Raw genomic sequence first — 24,263 nt, 5'->3', positions numbered from 1 at the left:
TGACAGATTGAGTGTATTCATTCAGTGCTTGCGTTTGGAGGGAAACGACGGCGACGTGCGTGGACGAACGAAAGTGCACATCAAGTAGTGTTCACCGGGAGGAGGTGGAGGAGCAACAGAACGGGGCTGGGAAAAGGAGTGAATGGAGGAGTCAAGATGGACGGATGAGAGACGGGAAGAGGGGGAGAACGACAAAATAGGGAAAGGCGGCGAGTCGCAGGAGGAGGAGGAGGAGGAGGAGAATGTTTTAGAATATTGAGCACTGGTGAACACACACACACACGCCAGCATGCGCAATGTACGCACACAAATGGACACGCAGCAGCCGTCACGGTGCAAGGCGGATACAAGGCAGGCACAGGGCGAGATGACTGGAGTGTGTGTGGAGAACTGGGTCGAAGGGAGAGAAGGAGGGAGGAGAGAAAGGAAGGAGGGGAGGATGACAGAAGAGGAGAGGAGCGGGGTGTTGAATCATTGTGTCTTGGGTGATTATTTCCCTCACACACACACACACACACACACACACACACACGACTGCAGGTGGTGCACAGGCTCGTTCACTGTGCTGCAGTCTCTCTACGCTTCAGTGGGAGCACATTTTCACTGCAGAACGCTTTTCTCTGCTACACCCCCCCACCACCACCCCTCATCCTCCAACCCCTCCCACCCAGCACACCACCGCCACACCAACGCAATCACAACACATCAAAGCAATGAGCGAGGGAGATAAAGTGTGGAGAGGATGCTGCTCTGTCAACCAAAGCTAGCTTAGCCCGAGCTGTGGGTTGGGGGAACATAACACAAAAATGTTTTGGTCATACGCGATTGCAATAATAACACAAATAATCTTTCTATTGACAGAGAACTGCTCCCATTAGAGCTCCTCTTCATGTGATCATGTATCTGCATTCAGTGCACACGTCGGTGCATAAACACAGCACGTCATCCCTCCACGTTCCTGCCACATGACACACAAGCAGATATTCAGAATACATGATGCATGAACCAAGTGTTGGAATTTAGGTTCAAATAGGACCGAGATGCCGGGGTGGCATCACCGCGGCGACCGCTCCGTTGGTCAAACTGCAGGGACTCTTGGGAAAACACCCACAGAGCGGGCGGAAGCAGACGATCAGCTGTTTGCAAACAACGCGCCATGACCGGTCACAACACCGGGCCAGGAGACAGCGAGCGTCCGGAGGAAGATCAAGGCAGACGCTCGACACCAGAGACAGGGGGGGGAAAAAAACATGAACGGCCACCTGTTATGACAGGAAGTCGGCGCAAGTTCCACTCAAGGAAGAAGGCAGTGGGATATGGTCGAAAGCTCCAATCTCACACATTTAGTCTAGTCTCTAATCTAGTGTTTTAGATCCTCACACATCTATGGCGACTTGTCTGCAGGAGGAAGAAAAATGTGCCACCGAAAAAAAGCAAAAACCAAGAATCCAACCACACATCAGCTGGGAGGCAGACGGACTGGGCTTGTGTCCCTCTCTCTTGGCAACGCGCTGACCTTTCTCATTAAGGCATAAGCAACTTGCATAATCACTGCTGACTTCTATTGACTGGCCTGTCACGCCGCCTATCCGTTTGACTGGAAACCCTGTGAAAAAAGTGGCGGCTGCCAAAAAAACTTCTCCCTCGATGACTTTCCCTAGCCGGATCAGAATCTATCGTTTTTCACCGAGTGCACAAAAACAGGGGACCACGTTAGCTATTTATCCTCCATTGTCTATCAATATTCATCAAATGTTGGCAATTCCCCCTTCTATCCAAATACACTGAAATATTCACTCCCATAACCAGAGATTAGCCCGTCCCTTAATGTTGTTTAATGTGGAACTTAATGAGAAGCCTTCCTCCAGGTCTGAAGCCTCACCTGCACACTCACATCAGTGTCTTCACTTGCCCAGAGCAAGGTTATGTAAATGTTTCATCACATGCAAACAAAAATCGGAGGGAATCTAATTGGAGTTCATGCTTTTCACAACAAATAGTGTTATTATATTAAACCCCTTGTTGATTCAACGCAAATTACCTCCCAGTTTCGTGAGAACACCTTCTGTTTGACCACATATCTGAAACAATGTGTGTGTTTTATTTTTAGTGATTTACATTCTGGGAGTAATAAACGCACTTTTACCACATGGCCATGAAAAAGTGAGTCAACCGATGCTGCAAACTGCATTCAAATGAATAGTTTGTCACTGACTAGAGATGAGAAGATACTTTCTCTCCCATATTGGCAGCTGATGTACTCAGCTCAGCATAAAGAATGAAAAAACACTTGGCTTTGTCCAAAAGTAAAAAAAATTATTCAATCGGCTTCCCAGCACCTCTAAATCTCAATAATTAATTGTTAAATCCATGCAAAAACCCATGTGTAAAAAACAAAAATTTGTACTTTTATTTGCCAAATTATTTCCTGGTCAGGGCCAGTTGCCAGGCAACCAGTGGAGACTACAGGAAATGACTGGCCTCGGCCAAGAAATAGTCTGGACATAACTGTTGTTAACATGGCATTTTCATGTTTTCCACTTGTTTGTACCGATTAACACAAAAAAAGAGATGAAAACGTTTTAATGAGGGAGCGTCATGCTGTTTCCACTTTTCATGCTAAGCTACGATAGCTATGATAGCTTCATATCATATATCAATCTTCTAGGCACAAAATTTCCCAAAAAGTCTCATTTAAGAAGTCATCAAGCAAGGAATTACCATTCAAAATAAAAAAAGCAGCTCACCGCCAGTTTGCAGGCTTGCAGTGATGTCATGCGATCCTCAGGTGACAGCCAGTCATCCCGGTGTCCGAGCTGCAAGAGGAGCGGAAGGAGGTTCAGAGTTAAAGTTTCCTGCACCGGCGTCCCATTCACATTCCGAGCACAGAGTGTGCACTGTACTGAGCAGACAGCAGATTAGGTCCCATCACACACCTCATCATTCACTAACACGCACACTCATCTGCTTTCCACCTCTCTCCCGCTCGCCCTTATATTCCCCTTTCTCTCTCCAGCCTTCGTTCCAATTTCCCTCCCTTTCTGCCACATTTTACTAGCATTAGCCCTCGTCTTTTTTGGCCCCTTTGCTATTCATCCTCTTCAATGCAAAATCTATCCAGAGACGATCATTTTTGCATCGTCTGCAGTGAAAGTTTAAATCTCAACCACATGGAATACAACCTCCGTCCTGACTCCTAATACATAATACATAATAATACAGAATAATGACGACACCTGGATGTTTCTGAAATGTCCCTCTTCATCACATCTGATTCAGGAGAAAGCGCCGCAGACACAGAGGTGACCCTTCTGGCCTGTGATCAATGATTCAGTCTATTAAGTGAAGGTGCTTTGATCAGTAATTCTCAATGACACTGGATCATTGTACTTCAGCGATCGCCACTGATCTCACCCGACGGTCAGAATCGCTCTTTATTTGTGGCAAATCGACGGGAATCGAAGAAAAAGGGGGGGAAGATAACGTTTCCTGCTGCACTCGTGTGGAGTCCGTCTCCGCTTGGGGAAACCTCCAGGTGACAGGTTCATCTTTAGCGGGGGAAAATTATGTGCAGGGACAGGGAAGGATGCGCTTAGAGTGGAGTTCTATGAGCGGTGACACTTCCGGGGCCCGCTGCCAAGGGAAACTCGGTTATCCAGCGACATCTGCTCCCCGGACCCCACCACCCACCCCCCATCCGACACACACACAGAAAGACTTCCAACCTTTCTTCCGACCCCGAGGGAAAAGGAAAGACATGATGAAGCTATTGACAGAGAAGCGGATCTACTTTCTCTCGGGAGATTAGCGACAACATCATCCATTTGTACACGCTTTAAGAATTTCAAGGTTCATTAAAAAAAAAAAAAATCCAGACAAATCCAGATTAGTACAGTATAATTAAAGTAAGTAAGTAAGTAAGTCAGAAAGGTTGGACACAAGCAGATAATAACACAGATTATTGCTTTATTGTCCCATTGGGTAATTGAAATTATCATTTAATTATTTAATTTGCCATTGGGTAAGAAAAGCAGTATGTTTTTTTTGTCATTATTCAGTGATATGCTTTCACATCATTGTCGTTATCAAGAATTCCATGTGTTCTTCTGTCAGTTTTACCGTCTCGCAGTCTGATCTGGGTTCAGCCGCGGCAGGCAAAAGGTAATCAGTGATGTAAATGTCCCCCTGATAAGCTGCAATCAAGTATCAGCCAGATGACAACAGTGTAATGCAACTCAACAAGCGCCCGTTATCAGCAATCAGCTGCGGTCGGAGGCCAAATTAGAATCGACCCCCGACTCGCCCGCTCGGTTGCTTTAAATCATCCGCGCTACGCAGCTTTCACCTTCTCGAGCGGGAAAGGTTGATTCTGGTTTGGACCAGAACTGAAACATAGGCTGATGCACCATTCTGCACAGATAATAGAGGTCAGATCTCATACTATGAAAGAAATGACCACTTTTGGAATTCGTTAGCAACCAAGCTGCCCGTGGTCACCTCAAAAAGTAAGCAGATAGCAATTAAATGTGCAATAAAGCAAAAAAAAGGCAACAAAAAAAAACTATAAAAGGACATTTTCAATGTTATTCTGTCATTGGAATGGTCCTCAGTTTATAAAATCTAATGTATCGTCCTCATTGTGGTCATCACAGGACGTGTGCCTGCGACGCAGCAGCAGGATCGTGGTTTATTTCCATTTGGGAAGAGCCTGAGGGAAGCCGTCCGCCCCGAAAACATCCAGCTCTAGCTCGCGTCCTGCTGCTGACTTGGCGGTTTTCCAGTAGGGCTTGCGGCACGCTTTTAGCCCCGCTAATGTCGCTACCTATGTAGGTTAAAGACCCCCTCGTGGTCGACAACACACCGGTGCCCGGGGGGAGACATCTCAAGGTGAACACGGTGTTCGGATCATACACTTCACAAGTACACATAAATAGGACAGCAACGGCAATGTCGGATGCGTATTTCAGCTGTGACGGATTTGTTCCAAAGAAAACATGGGACACGTCGTTTTAGGGAAATGCAAAGCAAGTTTTTGCGCCCTGAAAGATGGCACCATTTAAACCAGTCCTGTTTGCTGTGCTTAGGAAATTGCAGACCCCTTAATTTCCCTGAATGAGCCAAGAAATCGATGGGAGGACTACAGACCTTTACTCAGTCTAATTATACACATTTATCACCAATCACGACCTTGGATCTGAATACCAGTTCAGCCGTAAAGCTCAGCAAGTGATACGAGGAGAGGAGTTTTCAGGATGAAGATGAAATAACGTGAAACCAGGAAAGAATGTAGAGTAGGGGCCGAATGTCTTCTGGGTAAATCACGCGACATGTCAGATCGGAGGAGACCGGGCACAGTTTTCACATTCCTTCACACGCGTAAAGCTGTTCACAAGAGGGGAGAAAAAAAGGCTTTAATCCCAGCAATTACTGTGCAGTGGGAAGATGTGAGATCTGTCTGGGCCAATCTGAAGTGGACTTAATGGGCTTTAGGCAAAAAAAACAACAATGTTATCCTTGAGTTCTTCAAGTCGGGATGAACTAAACCTGCAGATCTTTGTAGTTTCAGAGTAAGGTGATAAAACCAATTACATAAGACGGACTGATATTGAATGCAATTTAAGCTAAAAGACCCCACCATTGGTCATTTTGCATCTCTTTGTAGTAATTATTTATGCAGATGAGACTAAAGAGAGACCACGACATGGTCAAGGTGAAGGAGAAACGGCGTCAAAGGTCAATGTTGTTACCTTGTTAGAGTCCCCGGGTACAACGCCTCCAGCTGTGTAGATCCTCTCTGGGCAAGGGAAGAGGCAGCAATCAACACTAATCGTTGTCACCTGCTGGTCAGCAAACAGGAGGGATTAAGCAGAAACACCACAAGGTGGCGTTCACAGGTCTCCAGAAACCAAACAAGGAATAGAAACAATAGAGAAAACATATATTTGTGTATATATAGAAGAATCATTTATAATATATTATAAAAATAGTTGAATTCTTTAATGATGCATATTCTTTTGTGTTTGCTTTGATTCAATATTCCATTTTTTTTTAGCTCTGACTTTAAAATCAGAATTCTGAGATTGAAGTCAGAATTCTGACTTTAATCTCAGAATTCTGACTTTTTTTCTCATAATTCTGACTTTTTTCTCAGAATTCTGACTTTAATCTCAGAATTCTGACTTTATTCTCAGAATTCTGCCTTTTTTTCTCAGAATTCTGACTTTATTCTCAGAATTCTGCCTTTTTTTCTCAGAATTCTGACTTTAATCTCAGAATTCTGACTTTATTCTCAGAATTCTGACTTTTTTTCTCAGAATTCTGATTTTAATCTCAGAATTCTGATTTTATTCTCAGAATTCTGACTTTAATCTCAGAATTCTGATTTTAAAGCCAGAACTCAAAAACAAAATTCACATGTGGCCCAATCCTCTTCCATAGGTTGTACTGTACACTGGTTGTACATTTAGCACACGGCTATGCAGGCCACGTAAGAAGTGAAAATGCCAAATTTTCAACTTGACCTCTTTCGTGGACAGAAAATGTCGAGCAGATATCCGCCGAGGCGTTTTGTGAGGAAGAAAAAAAAAAAAAAAAAACAGCAAGAGAGACGCAGGGACCTCTACTCTCCTTCAGACCCAAAGCCATGAGCGGCAGTGAGCAATGAGTCTCTCCTGAGGGAATTATGGGAAATGAAGCGCTCTAAAGGCCTAGTATATCCATCGGGACACAACTTCAGGCACCGCTGCCGGAGTGTCACAACAGTGGCAGGACAGGAAACACGGACGCACACAAACAAAGACACATGAAGGAGCATTCCAGCTGCAGACCACATTAAAGGGACGGAATGATTTTACACAAAATTGCACAAAATGGTGACGGTGCCACGCTGCAAAACGAGACTTTGACGGACACACGCATGCACAGGAAACACATGGCTGTAAACATCAGGCTGACTCTCCACATGATGATGTTTCCCGGTGACGGCTCCTCTCCCTGCCTTTGCCTTGGCGCCCGGTGCACTGTTGCCATGGGAGATGTTTATGTAAGCCATGCCTAATCCGGTTAACTGTTACTGCGGCTGCTGAGCGGTTCGGCAATGCTGCACTGCAAAAACACGTCCTTTCATTGAGTGCTGAGCTTGATTTTTTTTTTTTTTTTTTTGCTTGAAACAAGTGAAACGGGGGAACGGGAATCATTTCAGGGTTTGATTGTTGAGAAGAGGACAAGCAAAGGAGCTGCATTTTGACGGTTCAAGGTCATCTTTATGTCAGGAAAGGAGAGACAAGACTTCTATTTGCGACCACATGAGTCGCCCCCTGCTGGACGTTAATAATAACGGATGCAGCGATGTATTCCTAATAAACCCCCACTTCACTACCTTATTTTCAACCCTTCATAAGAAAATAACCTTTAAATATTTTGATATGATTACCCTTCAGTAATAAGAGAATTATTTGGGCATTCCGACATCTTCTGCAGGAAAGGAATGGCAAGGGAGAAGCGTAAGCCTAATTATCCCGATTAAAAAGCAGAGAGTATGAACGAGTCATACAAAAGAGGATTATACAGACATGAAAGAAGGGAGAGTGGGAGAGGAGCGGTGCGACGGAGAAATGGGAGAGCTCGTGGAGCGGCAGACGTGGATGATGAGAAGTCACATACATGCGGTCCACGCGCCTCACAAAGGAGATTGAGCCTATGCAACGCTGGTCTCCTCCCCCCATCCTCTGTGCTCTCCTTTGCTCCATTAGCTTTATTAGTATCAGTCTCTTGGCTGCCTATTGTACAGCCGCTTGATCATGAAGGTCAACAAAAGATCCATAGTGGCTTTGATACTGTCCTGCAGAGAGGATTAAGGTTTTCCCAAAGCCATATGTGGCCCCGTACCGAGGGATCGAGGATGAGGATGTGGTCCGGACCGAAATACCTCGAGACAACCACCATTAGCTGCAGCTGTGTAGTGTTAATCACCAGATGTCTGCATGCTAACACACAAGGTGTAGTAAACATTACACCTGCTAAACACACGATAGCAAGATCCTACGCTTCCCATAATGCAACTCCATCATCTTTTTGTTCAACCCTCCCTTCCTTTCTGGCGCTTAACAATGTGTCCAAGCTCTGATGACATCACAAGGGGTTTATTTCAGTCCTCCCTCCATGAGGAATAAACTGATCTTGATGAGCAAACTCTGCGGACTGCCCCTTTAACCTCCCTCAAACACACACACACACACACACCTTCCCTTCTGCTCCGTGCCAGCGCTGCACAGCAGCCGGGCCTGTAGCCCATTAAACACAGTTTTGTTCAGCGCGTCATCATCACTCTGATGAATCTGCTGATCACAGAGCAACGTTAAAACACGGGGGACCTCGGCCCCCCCAAGACCTCCTCCCTTTGGAAGTCCCCGTCCACACCTCCTGGACGTCCAAGTTAGAAAACCAGAAAACGCTGCATGACTGCACATCGGACGCTCTGCTCCGTAAAAAGCAAAACTCAGGACAAATCGAATCGGATTCCTTGCAGGGGAAGCAAGAAAACATAAAAAAAACCCTTCCCGGTTCAGCACAGCCAACATTTTCTCATTTGCTGTGCGGATGGAAACATGTACATGGATTAGCAGTTTTGTATTTGTGATGAGAGCTATTGTGAAAAGGGGCCGTCGCAGCGCAGCAGCTCATCCATGTCTGACATTTTCAATCACAGAGGTCCATGTAACATCACGACTACATGATGACTCGCCCCCCGTTCCTACTGGTTTAATGGCGGAGCCTGCAGCAGTGAGGTTTAGGAAGAGAAACCATTTTGCTTCCCCATCGCCCCCCCTACTCCCATTATAGGTCAAAGTGCCTCTTTGGACCCGAGTCGGGCCGCTGGCCTCTGCCTAATGTCTGGATTAACACTGACAGACTGCCTGTCGTGGTATTCCTCCCCGATGCCAGGAGCCAGGGGTACAAAACAAGGTTTGAATCTTACACCGAGCTCATTAGAGGAGAGATGAACCAGCAGCAGTCGACTACGACTTTCGTGCCAGCTCAGCAGTGGCGGCGGTGGGGCGGCGAAGTCGGGATGGAAGCCGTGCCATGAAGCGGTGGGAGCTTGGATCAGAGAGCCAGCGTGGACACGGAGCAAAACTTCAACACGTGTTTATTTTGACTAAGCTATGAAGGTGATGACATGATGTGAACCCAAATAGATGGATGGCATTCCTTGGAATCCCATGTTGTCATGTTCATACGGAAGAGGATTAGGGCCACATGTGAATTTCTTTATTAAAGATTAAAGTCAGAATTCTGAGAATTTCTCAGACTTTTAAAGTCAGAATTCTGAGAATAAAGTCAGAATTCTGACTTAACTCTCAGAATTCTGACTTTATTCTCAGAATTCTGACTTAACTCTCAGAATTCTGACTTTATTCTCAGAATTCTGACTTTAATTTCAGAATTCTGACTTTAAAAGTCTGAGAAATTCTCAGAAATTCTGACTTCAATCTCAGAATTCTGACTTTATTCTCAGAATTCTGACTTTATTCTCAGAATTCTGACTTCAATCTCAGAATTCTGACTTTAATCTCAGAATTCTGACTTTATTCTCAGAATTCTGACTTCAATCTCAGAATTCTGACTTTATTCTCAGGATTCTGACTTTAATCTCAAAATTCTGACTTTTTTCTCAGAATTCTGACTTTAATCTCAAAATTCTGACTTTTTTCTCAGAATTCTGACTTTAATCTCAGAATTCTGACTTTAAAGTCAGAACTCAAAAACAAAATTCACATGTGGCCCTAATCCTCTCCCGTATGTTCAAAGCTGCTAATATCCCCTTAAATAGTTTTTGAGAATATAAAAGTCAAATATTGCCCTGATACAATAATCTTATGTATGTATAGTAACCGAGTGTGAATCGTATCCCGATGTGAGAGTCTTGAGATATTTATAGCAACATGTTTTGTAATGCAACCAGTATATGTGCGTTCCTATGCATTATTGAGGGGAAATAAATATTTATGATGCAGTCACAGTGGCACATTTTTGCCTTTTGCTACTTGAAGAAGTCCTGCATATTCAGCATGGCCCACATACGTTCTGATTGTCTCACATCCCTCACCTTCGATCCCTCTTCACGCATGGACGAAACCCAAATACGCACACGTGCGGTTGCAGATGAGCAGCGGTCGGCTCGGTGGTTTCAGGCCTACTGGAGGGTTTGACATTGTGTGGTTGAAGAGTGTGTGATATGACGGGTGACCTGAGTGCGTGGAGGGTAAACGGAGTGACTCCCCGGGGGGGCAGCTTGTTCTCTCCAGCCCTCTTTTAGAGCTCAGACAAGTCCCATCATGCCCGGAGATTAATGAAGCTGCACTGACACTGTGATCCCTGCAGGATACACACACACACACACAGTCACGGGTGTACATGCACACACACACACTATCCATTTCACCTTATGAGTTTTCATGTACCTGAGCTTTACACAACCTGATACATTTAAATCTCATTCAAACGGATTATTCTCTCATCTCATCTGTCGAATCACAAAGGTAATATCTAATAATATATAACCAGATATGATAAATAATGCCCTCTTCATCTAGAAAACCTTGTGTCCATCTCCATCCTCCGGTCTGGCAGCGGTACAAGCTGCACCAGAGCTCAGCAGAGCCGAGAGGGATGTCGCATTAACACACGGACTAATCTCACACCTGCAGTCAGGCCTCCTCTCTTACACGCTGCAGCACCGCCTCCCCGTGGTAACGCGTGGTACTGCAATGCTGCAGCGCGCAGCCCCTTTATCTGGGTCCAGTTGTAAAAAAAAAAAAAAGGAAAAAGAAAGGACGCTGAGGATAAATATTTCCTAAGGATGGATTTTAAATTATTTCACCTTATTTTATTTTTAATAACATTAATACCACTGTGCTATTCTGCCTTTACCAACATTACCATCCGACATTAATACCAAAATCCTATTGAATAAAATACTGTAACTTATGACACACATTTTGATTATTGAAGTGCTTTACTTGGAAGACATTTCTGCCTCATGGAGGAGAATAAAGTCAGTAAAAAGGCATGATCTGGACTTGGATCTAAGAGAAAGTTAGAAAATAAATAATGCTGGATTGTTCAAATGTTGTGGAGCGCCATCTAGTGACATCAGCACCTCCAAGCTTTCATCTCAGGAGTGCAGAAAAGGGGGAACATCTTTTAGATTCAGTATCCGTGTGCTTACATTCTACTTGTGTAGAAGCGCCACTGGAGACGTTACTATATAGCAAAGAGCTCTCAAAGAGCTGTAGTAGTTACAAAGTGAATTCATTAATTTATAATGGGCTTTATGAGAGACTTGAACACTCTTGATATGAAAAACCAAGACATTTGTATGTCTTATGCATTCGCCACAAAGCTGTGCTTTTACTTTGAAAGGAGTAAAACTCATGTAGTAAAACCACAAATAATTGTACACCACAACGCGTTTCCCACCTCGGATTTTAAACAGCAACTGAAATTTATTTGAATTAAATAAAGTCTTGTACATTTCACAGCTATAGGGGCCTACATAGTAAGCAAAACAAAGTCTACTCTTTGTCCGTGTGCAGAACTACACCACAGGGTAGTTCGAGACAGTCCGTCGTCACGTGAATGAAGGTGAGGGGGGATGCGGCTGGTGGCGAAGATCGGCCGACGTGAAGGAGGAAAAAAAAGAATGACGAGGTCCTCGGTTTGTGTGACTTCAGGAAGCATTTTCATGCAGATTCCTTCCAAAGTTACACATCCATGTTGGGGGGAAAGAAACTGACAGTCTGCAAAATATTTCACCAAATTATCATGCTTTAAAAGGCAGACAGCTGACGTTATTTGTAATGAACACACATTGGACTTTAGAGATACTGGATGCTAACCTTCTCCTCCCCAAACGCCACATTTAACACTTTGTAATGGAACTTTTTTTTTTTTTTTTTTAGGTACTGATATTGTCGTAATCTACTTTGGCGAACGCCGTCTGACTTCCTGAATGAGGCGTCCCCCCATCCCGACATCTCCACCTCCGCCGCAGACTTAAGACAGCACAGCCTGGGAGTTCTTGATGCCGATCAGGTTGTCCACGCTGACGAACCTCCTCATAGACGATTTGCTCAGGTCCTTGTACCTGTCCTCGCACAGCCTGGAGATGGCCTGGAGACGAAAACCAGAAGCTGTAACGACCTCACCGACCACACCAGGAGGGACGCCACTTTTTTCCCCCCACATCGTACTCACCTCCAGCTTTTGGGCCCGCTTGTTGCTCAGCGGCTCCAGGGGGAAACTGAGGTTGTTGTCGTCGGCCAGAGAGCGCAGGTCAAAGTAGTACTTGGCGTAGACGCTGGCTGGGACGTTGATGTTGAACTGCAGCAGCTCCAGGAAGTGGCGCTCCATCTCATTCCTGCGAACATGGAAAGAAGCTTTTTAGGGGATTAACTCGATTAACAGTGATGTCGTGGATGAAACACTCACATGTCCTCCACTGTGATATCTTTGAGGATCTGGCAGTAGTCGACATTCCACACGGCCTGGTCGTCCCAGACCTTGGAGGCCAGCAGGATGGCACCGAGGACGATCCGCTTCCAGTTACAAGGACAGATGTCCATCTCCGCATACGTCAACAGCCTCTCCAGGTACACCTAACACAGCACAACCATCGGTTACACACACACATGACAGTGATGGAGATGAGAGGTCGGAAACCTACCAGAGTGACGATGGCGCACTCAGCCGTGAGCTGCGCGGAGCTGAAGAGCGTCCGTATGAAGCGGTAGATGAGTTTGTGCTCTGGGTCGACCACGGCATAGTCGTCTGGAACCTTCTCTCGCTGTCGGGCAAGAGGGTCAGCGTCACCGGTCAGATCGCCACAGAGCGAGAGCGCTAAACATCGCTTCCCCCATGCAAATCAAAACACCTCAACTCACCGACAGAGGGTGCTTCTTCTCGTCGAAGATCTCCAGCGAGCGGTTGGAATCTCTGCAGGCGAACAATGAGTGTTAAATGTGCACATTAGAGGATTTTTCTCTTGTTGTATCGGAACTAAACACACAAGGAAACCAACATAACCGCACCTATGAGAGGTGAAATCTGTGACAATATCAAAACGTCTCCTACCTGTTTTTGATGTGGTAGTATATGGCCAACGCGACGCTGCAACAAAGAGACGGACACAGACAGACAGTGAACCACCGGGTGCAATTTCAGTCTTTTGCACCAAACAAGAGGTCCTGTGCTAACTACGGGTTAGCATGCAGCAGATTGGTTGATATGAGTGTAGGACAAACGCCTCAAATGTCCCTTTTGACCTGTAAAACTACCCCTGTGTCCCTCACCATTTGATCGTGCTCTTGAGGTTGGGCTGGCTGACTGTGCTGTCGTCGAGGAATATTGTCGAGCAGGAGCTATACTTCTTCGTCAGGAGCCCCGGGGACATCTGCTCGAGAGGGGACGGCACATGACTTACTTTGAAAAACTTAAATACAAACCATCGTAATATGCATGTAGACGCGTCACTCACGTGGTTCAAGTAGTTGCTTTTTCTCTTCTCACGCACTGAAACGGGGGAGAAGAAGGTGTTTAGGAGATTTAGTAAATAAATGAATGAATAAACTGATCATTTTAGCAGAGATCTCACCGTCTGTCTGTGACTTATTGAGGAAGAGGGTGCTGGCTCTGGGGTTGTCTGATGGGTTGGCCTGCTCTGGAACAAGTGGATGTGGGAGATCACAGCATTAAAACACATAACCTCCTCTTCAGAGTGATTTAATAGATCTCCAGTGGATCACCACCCACCGTCCGGGAGCTCCCTGTCGCTGATGTGCTGCAGGTAGGTCCCCGTGTCCTCGCTCACGTCCTCGGTGGTGGTGATGGGACACTCCTCCAGCTCCACCTCCCTCCTGCGGATCTTGGGACTCTCCCCGGGAGAGATGCAGCAAGACACCGAGCCTCCCATCGTTGGCCTGCGACAGTCCTGCTACGGCCGGCGCCGTTTCCCATACAACTCGGGAGGGATCACCCAGTTCAGTCTCGCTGTAAACACTGGGCCGCGGGGCGTACGCAACTTACGTAAAGTTTAATCCAAATCGTCGTCAGAGTGGCTTTAAATCTTTAAATTTAGCACGTCATCGCCTGTGTGTTTGCCTGCAAAGTGAGAAGCCCTGCTTTCAGAGGAGAATGCTATGCAATGACAGCCGACCCGGGTGTCTGCAGTATGTGCAGGACAGCTGACATATTCAGGGCGTGTGCGCAGCATAGCACTGGTGCATTGTACTAACAAGGACATGCGTGGAAGGAACACTTTTTTTTCTGGACGGCGAATCAATTCATATCAACTCATTTTACGGAATAAAAGCTAACAAAGTCACAAGCTCCTCTAGCTCCCTCCATGGCTAGCCCTGCTAACGCTAGCTTCCGCACCTCAATCCATTCTTGGCTCTTCGGCAGCATGGGTCAGTCCATTCTCACTGCGGTTTCAACTCTCTGTCACGGCGAACAAATTCACTAAGTGGAAACTACTCTAGAGATAACACAATACGCGTGAAGGCAGCGAGTGTTGGGGGTTTTAAAAGATAGCCAATGTTAGCTTTCATATCGTCGCATTTTCAGGGAGACACGTCTTGGATGTCAAGCTCGCCGAAACGCTTGAGTTCATAGGTAACTTCCGGTTACTAGTTTTCAGACTAAAGGTCAGCGTCGTGTATTTGATGTATTGTGTTCGACTTTACAGAATATAATGTGTCATTAAATATGGATGTAACGCAATTAATGTATGTTATAACAAATGAAAAAAACAAACATTTTTGAGTAACCTTAATGTCAGTGACTTGCATTGTAATCATAAATAATAAAAATATACATTTATTTGATATAGCACCTTTTACAGTAAGGTCAGAAAGTGCTTCACGTCATAAAATTATTAAAATAAGACCCCAAACAGTAAATATGCTAGCGAAGAAATCAATACCGGGTCTCTCTTGCAAAAGAGATCTGTGATCTCAATGGGACTAACCTGGTTAAATAAAGGCTAAATTAAAAATTAAAAAATACCACTGGGAAATGAAATTAAAAAAGAAACACAAAATGACAAACATGAGACGAGAGCCAGTTTAAACAAGTGAATACCGGTATTCAGCTGCTTTTTAAAATGTCAACAGAGGCAACAGAATGTAAGACAATAGGAAGGGCGTTAGCCCTATTACCTAATTTAACTTAATTAAACTTTAATTAAACCTCTCGCTGATGGGTATGAGACCTCACGAAGGGATAAAGTAATACTAACATTTCTATATCCAGAAGTTAATTTTGGTGCTTTTATTTTGAGAACCGGAACGCAAACGGAACGGAAACTGTATTGCAGCTAAGTGCTTTGAGCTTTACGGACGTGGCGTGCAGGCACCGCCCCCTCGATTAATAGAAAACACAGCCGTTGAGAAAAACCTGTACAGACACGCCCATCTTGGACCCGGGCTCCTATTGGTCACTTTTAGCCAAGCTGTAACACAATTGGCTGAAATTGCTAACCGACGTACAAGAGTGGGCTGGCGAGATTTAAATATTTGAAAATTAACATTAGCCTACAGATATTAAATTGACTAGCTAATCTGTTAGCTAGTCACATTTTTTCCCCATTCAAGATATCTTTATTTAAATTTTGACTCATGAGTTTCAATAAATTCATAAAGTAACGATAATACACACTCCGGTACAGTAGGGGGCGATATGCACGTTCAACGTTGGTTCGGTTTATAGTCAAAGAAGAAGAAGAAGAAGAAGAAGAAGAAGAAGAAGAAGAAGACGAATAAGAAACGGACAAAGAAATTAAATATAATTAAATAATAGTCATAATAATAATAATAATGTAATAATAATAAGAAGGAGAAAAGGAAGACGGAGATACCAGAAGATGGCAGTAGTGAATCGGTAAATAAGTCAGCTACCGGAATACTTCAACGAAGAAGAACACTGCGCATGCACACTCAGGACCCTTTTCTACAGTCTGTGGGGAGACTAGTCGAGTATGGAAACATAGTATAGTGTCTACTTATATCACACAGCATGGCTCTAGTTCCGTACGTAGAGTTACCTGCTCTCTCCAAACTGCACACCACCTCGGCGCAGTTCCGGTTCGCCGACCACGACCTCCGCCTTGCCCAGGACTGGAAGAAGCTCGGGGTGGCAGCGGTGGTGTGGGATGCGGTGAGTGCCCGAGAGACACCAGTGGTTAACAGCTGTCTTCTCATGTGATTAAATGTGCATTGTGTGTGTGTTGCAGGCAGTTGTCATGTGCATGTATCTGGAGATGGGGCACATGGACTTAAAGGGTAAGGGGGTCATTGAACTGGGAGCTGGCACCGGACTGGTGGGCATTGTTGCAGCCCTGCTGGGTGAGTTCACTGTCCCATTATAAGTCCTGAAGAAACAGAGCTACACAGACGTACTGGCCTTTCACATCTGCATTCCCATTCCTCACCCTTAGGTGCCAAAGTCACCATCACTGACAGGGAGCCTGCCCTGAGTTTCCTTTCTGCCAACGTGGAGGCGAACCTGCCTCAGGACTCCCAGGGCTCAGCGGCTGTCTCTGAGCTGACATGGGGCGAGGGCCTTGAGCGTTACCCGGCCGGGGGGTTTGATCTGGTGCTGGGAGCAGACATCGTTTACCTGGAGGACACCTTCGTGCCGCTGCTGCAGACTCTGGAGCACCTTTGCTCTGACACCACTGTGGTGTTGCTGGCCTGTAAGATCCGCTACAAGCGGGACACAGACTTCCTGGACATGCTGAAGCAGCAGTTCGGGGTCCAAGAGGTCCACTATGACAAACAAAGGGACATCCATGTGTACAAGTCATGGAAACTGACACCTAGGATGGATTTGTGACGACTTCCTTTTTGACTGCGTTGTAATAATTGACTGTTTTTGCATAAGAATCAAATAAAAATGTTTTTAAAAAATAATCAAAGATTACCAGAAACACATTTATTAACAGCTGCCAAAAATGTAATATTTGAATAGCTCTAACGTAATGCACTGTATCATACAAGTCGGTGCTAACATTTAGAAATTGTGAATACAAAATTAATGAAAAGCAACATAAAAAGCATACCGTGTCATGACTTTATGTGGATATATATATATATATCTACATATATATACCAAAAATGATACAACGTGGCATTCCATTATGATTTCATCACACTACAATCCTTTTGCAGGGTGTTTGATCGGTGCAACCGAGTCATACGTGGCAAGATTTGACGCGTCTAATTAAAAGCATGACGATGCCTTTCCGATCGATGAACAGCGAAACCCTCACGGTCACTTTGTGCTAACCAGTCAGCTGTGTTACTGTCAAATCAGACTTAGAGGCACCTTGTAACAGCATCTGTTAGCGGTGCATTCGACTCTCCATTTAAATCACGTGACGTGTCGTTGGATCGTCTGTGCAAGGTGTGCGTGCCACTTTGACATCCTATAAAGAAAGCTTGGAGACAGGCTTTGAAACCAGCTTGTTACAAAGTCAAAAATACGGTGATATAACATGTTTAAAGACACCTTTCACACCAAATATTCCATGATTCCAGTCAACAGCCACTTGTCTCCAAACTTAGAAATAAGGAGATGGAGTATTTCTTTCATAGCCAAACAAGTAAGGCTCATTATTATTGTTTGTTTTTTTTTTATTCAAAAAGAATCTAGGAATTATTAAAATGTTGTTTTTTTTAAAACTGGATTGAAAAATCCATAATACAAAAATATGAGTGAAAATCAAATTTTTTTAAATACCATTTAACACAAACTCTACAGTTTTAACCATTTTGTTTACATACTCTGGTGCATTTAATCCCATTTTCCAAACAGTTTGTATCAGGAGGCATTTTATGCCACAGATGACCCTGTTTAGTAGGGCTGTACTGAACATATTTGGTTACTGTGGTGATAGAAATGTAAGTTTATGGTACAGTTAGGTTTTTGAAAGGCTATATTCCAGCAAATGGATTGTAGCACGACATTTTGTGACATGATGGTATCAAACGAGTCTGAAACAACAAATTATACGCTGCTGGAATCCAATTCTACATATCACTAATCATATTAGTGTAGCAATCTCCGACTGTGCAGAAACTCCAGGTTTTATCAGAATTAATAGACATGCAAACAAAAAGAAAATTTGAATGCCAGTTATTAATCTTCTTTTCAGTACAGCCCTACTGTTTACTGTAAACTCAGGTGACCAGCAGGAAACAAACTCCCTGTTTAAATCCGTTGACGCGGGGTGGAAATCAAAAACAATGAGCCTCAGCAATATCATCGAGAACATGCATCAGAAAAATAAACACTTGAAAAGTTCTGTAACCGTTAATGTTTCACTTTGAGAGACGTGGACTACGGTCCGTCTCTTACGTATCTTTAAAGCTGCATTTAACATGAAAACCAAATAATGGTGAACTTGTTTTGTTCATATCATATCAAGGCAAATAAAAGTAAAAAAAAAAAAAAAAAAAAATGGCATTATGCAAGCAGACAATTCAATTTATAATAAAACAAAATGCACCTAAAAGATAAAAATGTCCATGACACGGCCCCATCTACAGTTCAAAGCATTAGTAAGTAACAGATGTTAATGCAATAGCGCAGGTACGATTACAAACGTTGCACACAAAGGTAACCTCTCCAAACCATCCGAGTGTCTTGGGGAGATCAAACTGTAAAAAGTTCCGTCGTTATCGGTGATGGTGATTGAGCAGTTCCCCCCCCCCCCCCCCGTTGCTGGTGATGTTGCCCAGTTTATCCAGGCACCAGTGACTGGAATGCTTCCCCTTTGGTGGCGTCGAAACAACTGAACATCCTCATTGTCTGTTCACCTCACCACAAGGACCCTGTGTAGTCGTAGTCTCCTCCACGTCCTGAACACTGCTTCACCCTTTCACGGGGAAACCGACGGGAACAGAATTTTCAAATCAGTGGGAGGGGGGGTGTTTTTTTCTTTTTCCTGGTGAGTCACTTAATAGATTTTTCAGCAGTTTTTAAAAAGTAAGCAAAAGAGTAGAAAAGGGGAGGGGGGGAGTGTCATCCAGATGCATGGCTCTGTGCTGAGTCTCTGTACATGGGGACAGACGGGCACCTGTCGAGCCCCTGGCAGGCCGTCCGGTGACATTTCTACTCTGATTTGTGGCAGTACAAGTCTTTCAGGGCTTTCAGTTCCTCGATGAGGGTTTTGTTCTGGTTTTCCAGCACGGCCACGCGGTTCTCCAGACACTTCACGTACTCCTTCTTCTTCCTGCGACACTCGCGGGCTGCCTCCCTGCGGGTAAAAGTATCATTGTGGCATCAAAATGTGAAATGATACCCATTCCCAGCATCTACTAGAAGAATTTACACCAAGGTAACCTCATAATGTCCATACCTGTTTTTCATAAGTCGCACCTCCCGTTTGCGTGTGACCTCCTCGGTGCCTCCTCCTGATCCCAGTGCAGGTGAAGTCGCCATGACCACCCCAGGAGTGATGGCACTGGTGGGGGCCGTGCGGATCTGATAGGCCTGGACATCACCAGAGGCGGCTGACACACACACATGGTTTTTAAGTAAAGAGATACAGATATTAAAACACATGCAAAATTATTCACTTTCAGCATGCTTAAGCAGACTATTATGTGGAATTTTCCCCCTACCTTGAACAACAACTTGGTTGCTGGGCACGAGGATCTGCTGCCCGTCGCTGGTCTGGGCGTACTGCAGGATGGTGGCACCAGGCTGTCCTGCGTTGGCCATGGTCAGTGTCTGCAAGCCATCTGTGCCATTATTGGCCAGCTGGATGGCCCCACCCTGAGTAATTGCAACTGCGGGGACACATTGAACGATTGAATGAATGTTCTCGACAAGTTGAAATACAAGGCAAATAATGGTGTGATATCATATTAGTTAAATATTGTACTGTGTGATTATCAAACAGCCTCTAATTTCAATTAGTCTCAGCACAGATACACCATTACTGGAAAGAGCAAAACGGCAGCGTGACACCAGGAAATCCTGCATGTCTCAACACAAACCACAAGCTTCCTCTATCACACTATCCAAAAGTACTTACTATACTGGCCACTGCTCGTCTGATAGATGGGAGTAGGCATGGTGACCGTAGTGATGGCAGGAGCCGTATCGTCCTCAGACTTCTCTTCTTCGATTCGAGGCACCGCTGGAACGTCCGACGATAAATCGTTGAGGATTTTCCTGAAAGACGAAACAATCACAGAAAATGTTGAGCAAATTTGTGACTAAATAGCTCTTCCTGATTACTTATTTGTGATAAGATGTTCAACGGACCTATAAGAAGGTCGTCTGGACAGGATCTCTCGCCTCTTCTGGCAATCTGTCACGCTGTCTACGGACTCCTGAGAGTCTTCGCTCTCACCGACAGTTGAAATCTGCAAGGCAATAAACCATCATACTCATATTTCAATCCAATACTTTGATTAGTCAATACATGACAGCCAGGAATTTGCCTCGGTGCATCCCATAAAACAGACCGGCGGTTCTTATTTGGGCCATTAAAAAAAAAAAGTTTTTTTATGTGCTGTAATAAAATAAAACGTTAACCTTTCTTCTCACCTGTACTGTCTGGACTTGCGGTGACTGGATAACAGAGGGCTGAGCCGCTTGGATCACGCCGTGCACTTGGACTGTCTGACCGTTGGGTAACTGCACTAGGGTGACTGTGGGACCGGTGGTCGTCACCTGGCCAGCTGCTATGGACCCCTGTAACCATGACAACCCGCCATCATACACTGTCTGCATGACGTCGTTAATCGTTCTTTGCAGTAGCAATGATTCCTGATTCTGAATTTTTTAAAAAGTGGTGATGGGATTTACCTGGGCCAAGGTGATCTGCTGGGCCTCAGACTCCGAGACAACTGTTTCACCACTTTGCTGTGTGTCTGCACCAGCCTCCATTGTCATTTAAAATCTGCAAAAAGTAAGAAACCGCCTGTTTGGATGCGTGTCATCATGTACGGAGCAGAACTGTACTAACAGCACTAATAAAGAGATAAAGCGGTCCATGGTGTGCAGCAAACACGCTGGAGGCTGTGCCTTATCCAGTGCTTGTTGATGTTCTACGGGAGGGTGTGGCTTAGCTTAACATGCTAGCATTAAATTCATTTTTTAAGATATCGTAAACGTACAAAAAAAACCATACGAAAGCATGTAGCACATGTGACAATGTACTGATTCAAAAAACGCTGCAACATTTTTTACTAGACCCGCCCTTCCCATAAACGCTGGGGGGCTAAAGCTACCTCCTCGGCTAGCTAGCAACATTCAGTAACTTAGCATGTAGCTAGCTAGAACACTATGAGCTTCATTGATTCCGTTAGCGCGCTAACAAGCTAAGCTAGCTATGCACTGGATGCTAGCACGTTTAGCCGCCATTTATCTTAACATGTATCAAGGCTCTATCTCAACACGCTTTCTGATTTTGAACAGCTCCTGTCGCCGCATGGTGCTTTGCTGTTAAAACCCAACCGCCATTCAAAGCATTATTGCATTAGCGAAACGTAACGTATTAATAACGTCCAGTTGCTAGCCGTGAGCCTGGATGGAGGGAAATATCTGCATGCATTGTATTGCCAGTTATGTTTGCAACTGGGGCTTTTTCCCCCCACTTTCACAGCGACTTTGTTAGCCAAAATTCACATTCGTGTTAACACCGTACAACCATGAAGTAACTTTACGTGACAAATTGCTTCTGTAACGTATCTCTATACTGTTTATTAAAAGAAAAAACATTCAAGCCCACTCCCATATTAATACCTATGTCTCAGTTGTGTTGCGAGCCAGCGAGTCTTGCAGAGACTGACTCATTTTGAGAGCCTCTGCAACACCGCCGCCATGATCTCTTTGTTGGCTTTGTGCGGATATTAGGCGCAAATAACTTCTCCGGGCAGCCATCTATCTGTTTAGCAAACATCGGATGCGTATCCTCTTACCAACACAGACTCGCTTCGTCACTCCCGGGTCTACGGAGCTCCACTTTTATTCAGACCGACACGTAAGAGACCGCGTCAGGCTACACCTCCGTCGCGTCACCGAGAACAACAACACGGAGAGGAGGACGAGGGAGACGACGACAGCGAAAATCAGCTCTATCGACAGGGACTCGAGTGGACACGGAGACGGCCGGAAAGCCACGAAGGTTGCCGAGGCGCTGTGGAAAACCACGGAGATAGCCGAGGAAGGCGCTTGAGTTCCTTGAACTAATCTGAGCATGCGCCAAATTGTAATACTTAGGAATGTATGAAAATCAAAATAATTGACAGATATTTCTATCCATCTATATGATATTACTCACTGCTGTTACTGTTAAAGTTGTTTAATATATATTTAAATATAATTGCATATAAAAAAACTATAATTGTATTTCTATTATGTATTATGTATGTTTTTTGATGTCCTTCTTACAACTAAACAACTCATAGTTTACTTTTTTATGAATCAGATGTTTTGATTCATGAACATTTTTGAGCTCCCAGTAAATATCAGGCACATTGTTGAGATTAAGGTTTGAAATTCATGGCCTGCATCGCTCTTATGATCCACACGGTGGCAGCAAAATCCTTCTTTATGTTTTCCCACCTTGATAGTGAGTCCTGCCCCATTGTGTTTCTTTTATCCCAGCTTGATATGATCATATATATATATTTGTGACTTCGTATGACAAAACCACATTGCGATTTTTAACGAGAAAGCAGTGGGCTCCGATGCTGTATTACATATTAGGTATACTATTTACAGTCCTCATGATTCACATTACATTTACTTCTCCTTGGTTGTCCAATCCGGCCATAAAATGTTCTCATTAACTCTGTCACTCGCTGTGCGAGGACCGGTGCTATGGAGGAGTGAAATGGGCTCTAAGCTGCAGCAGCTGGTCAAAATCCTGCAGGGAAAATTAGACTTCAGACCAATTTATGACCATCATCTCTATGTGCGAGGTCATTCCAGAGGCCTCTTAATACACACACACGCACATGTCACATAGGCCGACCCATCTTCACCTGTCGAGTGATAGACTACACCAGTGGTGCAACATATTCACTGCTGATCCCATCACTAAAAATAGCCAAATAGTAGCAACAAACTTGCACTTTTCTATTCAAAGTGAGGCACCAATAACGAAATCACCACCATCGGAAATATCATAAATATGTGTCTTCTTATCCATGTCAATACCCTGATTGGACATTGATTTCCTAATGACCACCAGCAAAACGTAATTAGCCTGTGGCGGAGCGGTTTCTGTAGTCTGTCACTGGATGTGCACTTAAGCAAGCTGTGCACATTTGGTTTGTTTGCAAAATTCGTCTGTGATCTGTATGCATATTAATTTGTCATTGTTTTGCACATACAGAAAAAGGAATTACACTTGCAGCTTTTAACACCACGTTCTAAAGTGACACTGCCTGTTTATTCATGTAAAACCTGCTTAAATTCACAGTTCAGAAGCTAGAACCCGTGATTTTTTGCAATTTGTCAAGATTTTTTTTGTTGTTTTCATAACCAATTATTCAAAAAAAATGTGTCCAATTAATTTTTCTGTGGATCGACTAATCTTCTCAGCTCTGAATCTTGAATAAATACATTTTAATTTAGTTTTCCCCCGGTCACTGAAACCCAAAGCCTTTTTCCAAATTTGCATGTTCTTTATCACAGAGACGTCACATTTTTTCTGAGGGGCATAGCAACATGGTCAGTGTGCCATGGTGATTCAAATTTCGGGAATCAGACTGCTAATGCTGGTGAGTTCTGGCTGAGAATGTCTGATTTCAAGGTTTACCAGAGCAGCAGCGACGATGCCTGTAAATCACTGCTGAAAACACCCACAAACAGCCGATTGAAACGATGCCACAGACGTCCAAAAATGGTGTAGGAGGAGGAGGACAGGAGTTTAATCTTCAGAATATGAAGTAGAGACCTGACTCCAATCCATAGCCCTATCCTTTCCCCTTAAACCCAGCTGTTAAAGCCCCTGGCTTAACACAAGCCTCCAAAACCCTATCGACAGCAAGCCATGACACTTTCCCATTTCCCCAATTTCCCCTCTCCCTCATTCTGTTTCCATTTCTTTTCTCTTCACCTGTGCATTATTTTTTTTAAATAATAAAAAAAAGAAAATCACAAGCCGATCATGATCTGAGGCGATGTATACGTGTTCCCCCACTCACTGAACCGCAATATTGAGCGTATTAATAACACGC

The 24,263-nt window shown here is 44.4% G+C and overlaps 3 protein-coding genes across 3 annotated transcripts; 1 reads left to right on the top strand and 2 right to left on the bottom strand.

The window, feature by feature from the left end:
• Window positions 1–11,488: 11,488 nt before the first annotated feature.
• On the bottom strand, window positions 11,489–14,657 carry LOC311010190 (cyclin-Y-like protein 1). Its single transcript, XM_084004776.1, has 10 exons — window positions 13,813–14,657; window positions 13,655–13,720; window positions 13,538–13,572; window positions 13,353–13,453; window positions 13,135–13,170; window positions 12,945–12,996; window positions 12,728–12,847; window positions 12,493–12,659; window positions 12,259–12,421; window positions 11,489–12,174 (listed from the first exon to the last, which is right to left on the bottom strand). Exons 1-10 carry the CDS (start codon window positions 13,970–13,972, stop codon window positions 12,058–12,060), a joined length of 1,017 nt encoding a protein of 338 aa, XP_083860902.1. The 5' UTR covers window positions 13,973–14,657; the 3' UTR covers window positions 11,489–12,057.
• Window positions 14,658–15,861: 1,204 nt separating this feature from the next.
• mettl21a (methyltransferase 21A, HSPA lysine) lies at window positions 15,862–18,520 on the top strand. The gene is made up of 3 exons (XM_084003914.1): window positions 15,862–16,215; window positions 16,292–16,403; window positions 16,496–18,520. Exons 1-3 carry the CDS (start codon window positions 16,075–16,077, stop codon window positions 16,891–16,893), a joined length of 651 nt encoding a protein of 216 aa, XP_083860040.1. The 5' UTR covers window positions 15,862–16,074; the 3' UTR covers window positions 16,894–18,520.
• A 146-nt stretch (window positions 18,521–18,666) lies between these two features.
• On the bottom strand, window positions 18,667–22,153 carry LOC311009618 (cyclic AMP-responsive element-binding protein 1-like). Its single transcript, XM_084003913.1, has 8 exons — window positions 21,996–22,153; window positions 20,881–20,974; window positions 20,620–20,766; window positions 20,335–20,435; window positions 20,102–20,241; window positions 19,686–19,853; window positions 19,421–19,574; window positions 18,667–19,318 (listed from the first exon to the last, which is right to left on the bottom strand). Exons 2-8 carry the CDS (start codon window positions 20,965–20,967, stop codon window positions 19,174–19,176), a joined length of 942 nt encoding a protein of 313 aa, XP_083860039.1. The 5' UTR covers window positions 20,968–20,974; window positions 21,996–22,153; the 3' UTR covers window positions 18,667–19,173.
• Window positions 22,154–24,263: the final 2,110 nt, after the last annotated feature.

The sequence above is a fragment of the Eutrigla gurnardus genome (assembly GCF_963514095.1).
Source record: "Eutrigla gurnardus genome assembly, chromosome: 24".
Lineage (NCBI taxonomy): Eukaryota > Metazoa > Chordata > Actinopteri > Perciformes > Triglidae > Eutrigla > Eutrigla gurnardus.
The sequence above is the reverse complement of the archived record's forward strand: the minus strand, read 5'-3'. Positions and strand labels throughout refer to the sequence as shown.

Bases quoted from the DNA above. Each gene is read 5' to 3' on its own strand.
- LOC311009618 (XM_084003913.1), bottom strand. From the start codon at position 20,967: ATGACAATGGAGGCTGGTGCAGACACACAGCAAAGTGGTGAAACAGTT. The intron at 20,767-20,880 runs GTAAATCCCATC...TCATGGTTACAG, and splicing joins AGCAGATCACCTTGGCCCAG to GGGTCCATAGCAGCTGGCCA. The intron at 20,436-20,619 runs GTGAGAAGAAAG...ATTGCCTTGCAG, and splicing joins CGCAAGTCCAGACAGTACAG to ATTTCAACTGTCGGTGAGAG.
- mettl21a (XM_084003914.1), top strand. From the start codon at position 16,075: ATGGCTCTAGTTCCGTACGTAGAGTTACCTGCTCTCTCCAAACTGCAC. The intron at 16,216-16,291 runs GTGAGTGCCCGA...TGTGTGTTGCAG, and splicing joins CAGCGGTGGTGTGGGATGCG to GCAGTTGTCATGTGCATGTA. The intron at 16,404-16,495 runs GTGAGTTCACTG...CCTCACCCTTAG, and splicing joins CATTGTTGCAGCCCTGCTGG to GTGCCAAAGTCACCATCACT.
- LOC311010190 (XM_084004776.1), bottom strand. From the start codon at position 13,972: ATGGGAGGCTCGGTGTCTTGCTGCATCTCTCCCGGGGAGAGTCCCAAG. The intron at 13,454-13,537 runs GTGAGTGACGCG...CCTCTCGAGCAG, and splicing joins AAAGCAACTACTTGAACCAC to ATGTCCCCGGGGCTCCTGAC. The intron at 13,171-13,352 runs GTGAGGGACACA...TCTTTGTTGCAG, and splicing joins CTCAAGAGCACGATCAAATG to CGTCGCGTTGGCCATATACT.